At 40.7% G+C, this 10,159-nt stretch overlaps 3 protein-coding genes across 4 annotated transcripts in view; all 3 read right to left on the reverse strand.

Annotated features, from left to right (window-relative positions):
• Positions 1-256: 256 nt before the first annotated feature.
• Positions 257-1,555, reverse strand: LOC131892045 (transcription factor MafA-like). The gene is made up of 3 exons (XM_059241772.1): positions 1,140-1,555; positions 908-1,068; positions 257-617 (listed from the first exon to the last, which is right to left on the reverse strand). The coding sequence occupies exons 1-3, from the start codon at positions 1,383-1,385 to the stop codon at positions 362-364; spliced, it is 663 nt and encodes a 220-aa protein (XP_059097755.1). The 5' UTR covers positions 1,386-1,555; the 3' UTR covers positions 257-361.
• A 1,865-nt stretch (positions 1,556-3,420) lies between these two features.
• LOC131891345 (uncharacterized) lies at positions 3,421-5,934 on the reverse strand. Of its 2 annotated transcripts, XM_059240870.1 has the most exons (5): positions 5,264-5,934; positions 4,767-5,188; positions 4,541-4,696; positions 4,234-4,449; positions 3,421-4,172 (listed from the first exon to the last, which is right to left on the reverse strand). In XM_059240870.1, exons 2-5 carry the CDS (start codon positions 5,136-5,138, stop codon positions 3,522-3,524), a joined length of 1,395 nt encoding a protein of 464 aa, XP_059096853.1. In that variant the 5' UTR covers positions 5,139-5,188; positions 5,264-5,934; the 3' UTR covers positions 3,421-3,521. The 2 variants fall into 2 exon arrangements, with proteins under 2 accessions (XP_059096853.1, XP_059096852.1); XM_059240869.1 differs by having other exon boundaries at positions 4,767-5,934.
• Positions 5,935-7,469: 1,535 nt separating this feature from the next.
• LOC131891344 (protein transport protein Sec24A-like) overlaps positions 7,470-10,159 on the reverse strand; it is a gene marked incomplete in the record, with an annotated part of 14,375 nt that continues 11,685 nt past the window's right edge. Inside the window, 4 exon segments of the mRNA XM_059240868.1 lie at positions 7,470-7,805; positions 8,498-8,626; positions 8,977-9,215; positions 10,040-10,117. Coding sequence (XP_059096851.1) covers positions 7,694-7,805; positions 8,498-8,626; positions 8,977-9,215; positions 10,040-10,117 — 558 coding nt within the window.

Below are 10,159 nucleotides of genomic sequence, written 5' to 3' on the forward strand. Positions count from 1 at the left end.
TTGGTGAGCACCGCTTTCACTTTCTCAAACGCTTCCTGCTGTGGCTGAAGCGTTGTTCCAGAAGAGTTGTTGGGTTAGTCATTGTATCACAGTACTTAACCAATTCATTGTTCACCTAATAATCCCTTGATGAGGTCTAGCATCTTAAAGCGTGTTTTTCTTGCTTCTACTTTTGTTTGTTCGTAACTAGACGAAGCAGAGGGCGTTGCCTCCGCTCAATGAAAAGGACGATTAGAAACTAAATCAAATCCAGGGGTCGAAAATAAAGGTGATTTATTTCCTTAGAATTACATAGACCAAACTCCAATTGGAACAGATTGCACTTCAAACTTATAACCAAATGCAGGTGTGTGCTGTTCATTCAATCAATATCTCTGGTCTCCTCTTTGACGAGCCCAGGTTCTTCTTTTATAACCATAGGGAGGCTCTCCTTTGACTTCATTCGGTCAATTTCAAAGTCCAGCATCTTTTCTTCCTCCAGCAATCTCTCCTCCCTTGCCATGCATTTCTGAAGCAAGACGGCCTCAACTCGGATATCCTTGGTGTACTGGACCAATTGAGCTTTCAGGATCTCCTCCATGTCATCTCTCTTGACCCGGCAATTGGCAGCATAGCCCCTGGAAAGAAAAGAGGTCAGTTGTCCCAAAAGAAGCAGGAGCGAATTTTTTTTACCCTTACTTCCCTATGGATTGCTCTGATTCGGATTTTATGTTTTGGCGTCGTTCAAGAACGAAAACCATCACAAGTTGACTTTTATAATCTTCAATTTTAATAGTACTGGGGATTACATTCCCTGTAGCGGTTAGAAAAGCCCGTGAAAACAAACAAACCAAAAAGTAAAAAAAGGAGATGGAAATTCCATTGCTGGAGTTTCTTGGAGCCTTCAAAGCATGAGGGGATGCTTTACCTGTTTTTGAGTGTTCGCCTCTCCCGTTTGAGCTCCTTTCCTCTGGCCTTCCCAATGTTCAGCTTCTTCAGAAGTCGGTTTAGGTCTTTGGTGGAGATGGTCAAGAGGTCTTCGTCACTCAGACCAACATCCTCCCTGACCTTCAAGTCCACAAGACTTAACTAAAGTAAAGGATACCATAATTACCAACAACCACTTGACAAACAGTTCTATGATTGAGTAACTAACTCACGTCCAGATCCTCATCCTCACTGAACTGCTCTCCCTTGATTTGTTCCTCAAATCGTCTGTTGTGCGCTTTGATCTCATTCCAACCAGGATGATGATCTGTCCGTTCGTCTCCATGGTTCAGCCGGGTCACAATGATGTCCTTGGGTAAGGATACATTGAGTTGCCTTGGATTGCTGTCACGTCTTACTGATCTTTGATTAATGTTGGATGGATTGAACACGCCAAGAGGGAGCCGAGATTGGTCCATGCTCGCCGGCTTCAGAATCCCCACTGCAGCCAGATCGAGGCTGTGTCTAGTGGATGTCTGAATTGAGGCCACTGCACCCACTCACTTGGCCCAGTCTAGGCCAGAGGGAATGCACATTTTCCAGACAGAAAGGTTCGACGTCATTGAGGCAATTCAGCCACACTATGGTTAGGAATCAGTATAAAGCTATTGTGGAATGGTCCAGTGAGGGATTTTGCGTAAGATGCACCTAGTTTGGTTGGTGAACTCTTTATAAAACGGAATGAGTAGTGTTCAGTTCTGGTCAAGCCAGTACGAGTATTTTTTGCAATTGTGCACTTCTCAGAGGAATACTTAACCAATGAATGTGTGGAATGTTGCTTGCCGACCTAACAAACTCAAAGCCGTTTAGAGCAACAGGAAAAAGCGTGCCTCCCAAACCGTGTTTCTCTGGTGGATTCCGAACCCCATAGGATATTTGAGAAAAAGAAGAGTCTCATACACTAGCCAATAAGTCGTGTTATTTTCGGGAGAAAAAATGCAGCACAGAAATGGATCAGGAGGAGGGGGAAGAGAATTGTCACTTTTAACAGATTAATTCAACAACAAGGTTGCCATTACATTTTCATGGGCATAACTCAGACATCCCCCAAGTATGGAAGATCCATTGCCTCCCTGAATGTGCAATTTTCTTTGTGGAAGCATGCATGTACTTACTACTGATGTAACCAATCCAGTACGGCTGAGGTTGGTCCCAGATTGTTTTTTTTTTGGGGGGGGGTCCTGTCTAGTATCACCTTCTGACCCCTTGCTTATATCACTTCATTGCACTTATATCATTGGGGACATTGATCATAGACAGTAATTCTTTTGCTAAAACATTAGTTTTGGTAAAACATTCTCACGCTCTTATCATCATGATAAATTCTTATATGAAAGCTTTGTCTTAAATTGTAACATTGATGAAACAAGAACATGGAAAGGCCTATTTCTACATATTTTGGTCTGTGTTATATAGGTTCTTTGTCTGGGAATATGGTTTAGATTCTAAATTTTCCCTATGCAAGTTATAAGGAATTTGAAGGAAAGAAAATGCATGGAAAATAGCACTTCAGCACCCTGATTTGGGGCATTTTGTGGAGAGATAACTTACATACAAACACCACAATCACTTTGCACAATGATCCTATATCAGTTTTAGCAATCAAGTAAATTTGTATTGGAAAATTCAAAAAGGTCATTTTTGGTGCAGTTCTGTCACCAACCTAACCTCTTGCCTCATTATCAGAATACTTTTTCCTTCAATAAGGCTCCAAATTGAAAAGGATCACAAATCAAAACATGTGATCAGAGCAGGTAGGTTGGGCATGTTGTATTTTGTTTTGCTCCATGGAATGACGTCAGCTACTTGTATTCCCTTGACTTCTCAAGGGTTATTGGAAGATAATCAAACTTGTGTTCCCTGTTTTAATAGGAAATAATTGTGCATACCACTGTACCGCGTATCTTTCCTTTATTTGCGAACGTTATTGCATGTCCGGAGAAACAGCTATTGCATATGTTTAGTTTTCCCCTCATCTCTTTGTTAGGTCTGTGAACTGAATGGCTCACGCAGCCCCTTTCAATATACAACTACCGTACTCTTCTCGCTCTTTGCTGCATGCTCTTGCTGGTCTTGGGCAGCTTCGCAGAAGGAGAGAGATTTCTGCAATAGGAGGCTGTCCCTAATCTGGGCTGGAAAGGCTGTCAATTGTTCACTTCCCTAAGAGCAAGCTCCAGTTTGAAGTGCATTCATGCTGCAGGAGCTTTATTTTGCTTTCGCCGACTATCCAATGTGCAAGGCAAATGTTAATCAAGGCAGCTTTAACTCCCGACTTAACCGATTCCATCGCTTAGGTTATAAAAACCTAACATAGGTTAGGTTTCATACATTCGACTCCCAGTCCTTGTGTTTGCGAAATGAATTTGAACATGAATGTTCAATTGCGATAGTTAGAATATGTCTAAAAGTAATATAAGCACCATGGGGTGGCATAATGAGTCAGGAAATCCGAAACAAGGGGCGGCAATTCATATTATTTTGACTAAAACATACATTTTGCGACGATGATAAGCTATACATTACACGGTAATCAGTAGCTGAGAATTCACGCACAATTAAAATTGTGGCATCTGAAATGGCTTAATTTGCACTACAAAATTGGGCAATGTGGTCGATTCTGAGGCGGTATTGCTTCCGTACATTTGTCCACTAAAGAAGTCATGTTTTCTATTGCTTGGACGCGAGTAAAATGGATTACCCTTGTAATGGTCAGGAGTGTCTGAAGGTACGTAAGTGGGCACAGCGGTCGCTGCTTCTCCACTAGGCAAATCTTTGTTGCCATTGTTACTTTGATGACTTCTTTCCTCAAAGCCCCCTCCATACTCATTGTAGCTGACATATTCTTCATCTAAAGAACCATCATGGCCACTTGAAGGGAGCTCAAAGGTCTCGTCACTGTTTCCAATATCATCATGATGTCCAAGCTCATGGTGATCAGAGTCTTCCAGGACTAGTGGAATTGCTCCGTGTCCGTGTCCATGATGATCATCTCCCAAATGCTCCACCACGTGATGAGAGCCATGATCATCAACATTATCCAAATGAATGGCGCCATTGCCATAAGTTTCTGTGGAAAGGTCAGGATGGGACTCATGTTCTTGATATGCAGAGTGATCATCAGAGCCATAGGCGTGATCTTCCACGTGATCTGAATGACCATAGCCACCCCCTCCTCCGCAAAACTTTCTGGGAACTTGTTTGGCCACCTGCAAAATTGGTTCATGATTGTTAGATTTTCAGGGTGATTGAATGTTGCTTGCGCATTACCTGTCTTTTCTTGGTTGATGGTACAGATTTGCAGACCTTTTTCGGGACGCTCTTGCACAACTTCTTGGGAACATCCTTGGGTGTGTGTACTGGGATTTTGGCGCACTCTTTCTTAGGCACTGAGGCACAATGCTTCTTTGGAATCTTCTTGGGGATGTTCACACAATGTGATTTTGCCACTTTATGGCACTTTTTCTGTGGAATTTTGCGTGGAATCTGTGAATTAGATCAAAGATTATTCAACATTGAACTCATTGATGTCTTGTCCAATCCAATGCACAGTGTACATGATGGACACATCCCCTACCTTTTTGGGTAGGGATTGGCATTTTTTGGTGGGCACATGATCACATTTCTTCTTTTTGTGATAACCATAACCCACATCTTTGCATTTCTCCACATACACATGTCCACACTTTTTCTCATACTTTGTGTCATAGACGGTTTTGTAGAAAGTGAGACACTGTCAAAAAGTACGCAGGAATTAAAAATGCGAGTTCAGATTTGCAGATTTAAGGTACGCAATTTCTTACCTTGGTGTCAAAACTGACGTCGCATTTCTTCTCAAAAATGGTGTCATAACTGGTATGGCATTTGGGCACATATGAAACGTCACACTTCTTCTGATATTTGGTGACAAACTTGGTCTCATAGACAGTCTTGCAAGATTTCTTGTAGCTGGTTGAACACTTATCAACGTACACGGTGTCATGAATGGTGTCATAGACCGTCACATATTTGGTCACGCAGGACTTTCCATGACTGTCCCTTGGTTGTGCGGGTTGAGCTTCCGGCTCCTCTTGTCCGTTTTGGTGGTCACCCTCCTCATTGGCTCCTTTCACAACGACCCACAGACATAAGCACAGTACGACTGTATAAAAATGGGGTTTCCAGAGATGGAGCATTCTCGATCTCTCGCCTTCTGAGCTTGTTCCAACGGAGCATAAACGAGGAACTAAATTGACCAACAATTGCGATGAAACTGTTTCCTTTGGTTTCAAGTCATTATTCATAAGTTCCGAAGGCTTACCTGATTTGTGTGATTGGTAGAGATTTCCAATGTAAGTCTGGACAATTGAGATCTTAACTCATGTTGTGTTCGGTTTTTTTCTCACTGAACTCGAGTTGTCACTTTATTTAGTCAATGCTCAGTGCGTTTTTGTTCACCTCTATTACTCAACTGATCGGACCTGTGAAATGTTGCCGTTCTTTATAGATCTTTTGACATTTGAACCAAACATGAACCCTGAAAATTCCCCTCTTTCATTTCAATGCAGTCACTGTGCAGTTTTTCCAAAGCTGATTTCGTTTCATCTCCTTTGGGCCAAAAGTGCTAAAGAGTCCACCACCATGCCAAAATTGGTCGTGGACTACTTTTTACCCTTTTGAAAGAATGCAATACATTCGAAGAAATAAAAAAATACACCTTAGGCACATCGTTCAGTTTGAACTCGAAATTCTGCACATGTGTTTAATTTAAGTTCTTACGGCAGTGTCTTAACTCTTAACAGTTTTCAAAAAAAGAATTGACAAATTTCTCCCTCCGTTTTCCTTTCATCAATTTTTTTAATTCCACAACTAACAAGGTATCAGAAATGTTCACGTTCATTTAAAAAATAGTAAGGTCATTTTGGTGTTTAACCAAGAGAATGGCCGAAGGCAGGAAATTCTTTAAGTGTATACCCTATGGATAAGTGAATCTTATTATTTAAAACCTTTTCATTTGCCTTTTTTTGCGGTTGCCGTACGGAAGACAAGGAAAATATTTCGGTATTTAGTTCCTTTGGAAAGAAAAATTATCACGCCATAAATTGGAGAATACAGATTCGTATGAAAAAAATCCACTCTCCATTGAACCAAGTTATGGGTCGAGTTTTTCCACATGTACATTTATCGGTGAGAAACCCTACTAACCTTAGCTCTGCTGAGTAATTGATTTTTTTTTGTCTTTCTTTTTGATGGCTGAATTAATTTTACGATAATCAAACTATGAAAGTACGTTGTATTTCATTAAGGGATTAATCCAGATGAATCAAATTGAGTGCTGCTAATGTATTATTGAACGTTTTTGTTCTTGCTGAAATGCATAACTCTCTGTGTGTTTGTTTGACAATAAAGAAGATGCCATATGGCATCAACAGAGAAAAAAATGTAAATTTCCGTGAATTGAATGGTTTCTTGCTTCAAAGATTGAAATTGAAAGCTCAATAACAGAGCATCATATTTCAGCAACATCAAAAACAATGAATTGCGGTGGCGGCTTAATTTCTATCATTTTCGCGTGTATGCCTTACTTGCTGTTTGAAAATGATTATTAGTATTACTATGCAGTTCATAAAGCGGCTTTTAATCACGTCATTACACAAGATGTGAACGGTCACAAAAACGCCATGTGCGAAACTGATTGAATTTGATATTCATGCACCACTTATATATGCAAATCCAATGAGACATGCCCTTCGCAATAAATACATTTAAAAAAAATCAAGCCCAGAGCCCAGTTTTTTTTAGAGCACAGGAGCGAATCTTAGATCGAAAAAAAGGTCGTGCTATACTACATAAGTTGGATCTTTTCTCGATCCAAGATTCACTCCTTAGCCTTAAAAAATCGACCCAGGTCTTCTCCCCCTCTCCTTCTGTTGAATAATTGTCTGGAATGGCGTCCCTTATCACTCATGAGTGATATCTCATGCATAAATGCAATATCTATCAATATAGATTTTGTAATATTGTGGCCAACCCTGAATCAGTTAGTTTCCAAATTGCGTTATGATTGCAGAGCACACCAACAAAAATGAAAAATGAACAAATGCGTTATTGATCCAGGCCCCCCCACGATTTTCCAGAAGTCCACATATTTCGTCTTCTTTTGTCGAATTTTCCAGATCAAGTACACTCACGATCCTCGTTGAGACGGAGGGGGAAGTGTCCCGTCATCATTGCATCCCTTTTCTTTCCTCTTTTCCTCTTTTTTTCCCGTCATCTCAGGGGGCAGTGCGCCAAAAGTCCAAAGAGTTCAACGGTCCCTCAACCCATAATTGACCTTGAATCCCTCATTATATCAGTTTGAACAATCAGTCGCGATGCATGAATTCGGAGCACAGATCCATCCATCTCGGTATTGTTTTAAATCTTGACATTGAACTTTTGCACTCGAACTCGGAAATGACTTCACTCGCGACCCAGGGTCATCTCCAAAAACATGACCAGTCATCCCCATGAGAGGTAATGATGAGTTGGCAAAGATTTCATTGCTTTATTGAACTAAAAATCATAGCGTGAATTTGAGAAATTATCACCCCCCCCCCCCTCCCGGATTGTTGTGTTTTGCCTTCGTATTCTTTCTCAAGTGGTTGTTGGTTAGCACAAACGGCTATTGTCTTCCAAATGTTGGTCTTCTGGGCTTGGGTTGGCTTTTCCGTCCGTTCAAAGTCAATTCGTTGCTCAAGCGTCATTCTCACTATTTGATTTGTTGCTTCAAGTGTTGTAAAAATTCAAAATACGAAAAGGAATTATCTTGTCGATCTTCAATCATCCTCTCCACGAAATAATGTCGCAATTTACCATCCTCTCTACAAAAATACAATAAGAATCATTTCAATGCATATGCTTCACCCATTTGGGCTCCAATGTGTTCAGCAGGTTTGCCAAAGCTCGAACAAATCCAAAGATGTTTTACTAGGAGCATCACAGGATTGAGAGAGCTCTCCTATTGGGAGAGGTTTTGTGCCAACCCAGGATTTAGGGTCAATTCCAGTGGCTGTAGAGGCTTAATGAGCATTTTGAGAGCACCTTCAAGCCTTCGAGAATCCAGGCTAGTTCGAACAATGAAGTCTCTTCTTTCTCGGGCTCCTTCATTGTTTAATTTGCTTCCCTCTAATATCCGTAAGGAATACGTAGGCCTTGTTGATCCGGTAGCATCTTTCAAGTCAGACTTAGACAAATTTTTAGATAGCATTCCAGATCAACCCTAAAATTCAAGGGCTAGCTGGGTCTGCCAACTCAAACTCGTTGGTAAACCAAAAATTGCAAAAAAAATCAAGTAAATGATTATGTTTTCGTCTTGTACTGCTGGGGATCCCCATTTCCATAAGCGCCAAGGAAGTCCGCAAAAAAAAACAAAAAAAAATCGAATGCATGACTAGGTTTGGTGAGTTGCTCCGAAACTTCCTCATTTAAAGACTCGGAACACGCGCTTTCAAATTTTCAAATTCACGGAATATTTGCATGAAAAAAAAAAAAAGAGCATAAAATGTCTACTAACCTGATTACTCTAATGGGCGCAGGGTAAGCCTTATTGCTGTTCAGCCAATTGACAAAATGTCGAAGTCGCTCTGACTCGGGTGTTTCCAACTCGGGGAGTTCAGTTAAGGTCTCATCCACGTTCTGAATCCTAAACAAGACGAAAGAATTGTTGTTTAGTAATTGATACGCCTTGCAACAAGGATTCACTTTTCCAAATCCCATTTAGATGACTTCGTACTATACGTAGAGGAAAAGTTGTTACAAGGCAAATCCCGAGAGAAAAAAAAGAAGATCGCAGAGGATGCGAAAATAAAGCCAATCGAATCAACTCAGTGGAATTTTTAGTCACTTATGAGTGAATGTTTTACTGTACTAAATTCAGAGCCAATTCCACTTTGAATGAACTCCAATGCCAAAACAATTCGGTCCTCTCATGCTTGGCCCATTGAAAGAGATCATGCCCGTAAGAAACAAAAAAGAATCTCTGGAAATGCTAACCTCTGAACTCCAAAGATCCTCTCCAAAGCGAATTGGTGCAAGCCTCGCGAGATATAGACCATGATGATATCACAAGCATCCAATAGGTAAAGCCCCGTGGCCGAAATCCGCTCAAAGCTCAACTGGAGCCGAGGGGGCTGTGGGATCAGGATCTCCTCCTCGTCTTCTCCGTCCTCAAGAGCTCCCTCGTCGGTCAGTTCGTCCACACGGTACAGATCAGGATAGATGAATTGAAGCAACTATGAGATGAAATGCAATATCCGATCATGAAACAAAATTGCAGATCTATATGACAATGAGCGAACACCTTTAGGGGTCAAACCACTGCCCAACAATGACAGTCGTGAATCCCTTGAATATATCTTGATGAACTTTTATACATGTTGAAAATCTAATTTAAAGGGAAACTTAAGAAGTGAACATCATATTTGTGCTAGTTTGATTGAAGTGCCATACTGTTTTCAATCCAACCTGACAACATTCCGTTGAATCAAACATTCACTGTAATGACTTGGAGGAAGTGTTTTGGAACTCCTCCGAAACAAAGCAATTGACCAGGCAAGCGAAGTTTTAAAATTTGGCATTACTCAGGATGACCTTTTGGCAAGAATCTTGAAGTTTGCTGTTTTTTTTTGCTTTATCCATGCTTTTCAGGGTCAGCAAAAAAATGGGGGGGGAAAAAGGTATGGAAGAAAAAACAACGATTCATTTTTATCAGTTTGATATTTTGTCTCTTTGTTTTCAATGAAAACACTTTTGAGCAAATATTCAATGTTCATTGTGTTGTTACATACTTCGATCATTCCAAACAGTTCTGGCTCAGTGGCCTGCCTTTAGATCTAAAATATTGCCACTGAATAATTATTTCTACCACTGATCAAGATGAAAAGACATATTTAACACGACCACCCGAGAGCACTCACTAATAGCTGAGCTTAATGCTATTACATCACTACAATCTAAGTGTCTGATTTACTTAAAGATTACATTCTCGATCAAACTTGTGGCCTATTTAAATTTGAAGATCTGCGTTCCGTTTGAAATCAACGTCCATTTCACTTACCTGAGTCAAAGGAAGGGATTTGAAGCGGGCAATGCAATCCGAGCGATCATCCGCCTTTTGTCCGGATCGAAACGCAACCTGTAAAATCAATCAACCATCCCAATCCAATTGGTCTTCTGA

This window comes from Tigriopus californicus, chromosome 12 (genome assembly GCF_007210705.1).
Source record: "Tigriopus californicus strain San Diego chromosome 12, Tcal_SD_v2.1, whole genome shotgun sequence".
NCBI classification, from domain to species: Eukaryota; Metazoa; Arthropoda; class Copepoda; order Harpacticoida; family Harpacticidae; genus Tigriopus; species Tigriopus californicus.

What these genes read in the sequence shown, in the direction of transcription:
- LOC131892045 (XM_059241772.1), bottom strand. Translation starts at nt 1,385, where the DNA reads ATGGACCAATCTCGGCTCCCTCTTGGCGTGTTCAATCCATCCAACATT. An exon ending in GTGAGGATGAGGATCTGGAC is followed by an intron (nt 1,069 to 1,139) that starts GTGAGTTAGTTA and finishes CCTTTACTTTAG; the next exon opens with TTAAGTCTTGTGGACTTGAA. An exon ending in AGGCGAACACTCAAAAACAG is followed by an intron (nt 618 to 907) that starts GTAAAGCATCCC and finishes TTTTCTTTCCAG; the next exon opens with GGGCTATGCTGCCAATTGCC.
- LOC131891345 (XM_059240869.1), bottom strand. Translation starts at nt 5,246, where the DNA reads ATGAATAATGACTTGAAACCAAAGGAAACAGTTTCATCGCAATTGTTG. An exon ending in GCCAATCCCTACCCAAAAAG is followed by an intron (nt 4,450 to 4,540) that starts GTAGGGGATGTG and finishes TCTAATTCACAG; the next exon opens with ATTCCACGCAAAATTCCACA. An exon ending in CATCAACCAAGAAAAGACAG is followed by an intron (nt 4,173 to 4,233) that starts GTAATGCGCAAG and finishes CCAATTTTGCAG; the next exon opens with GTGGCCAAACAAGTTCCCAG.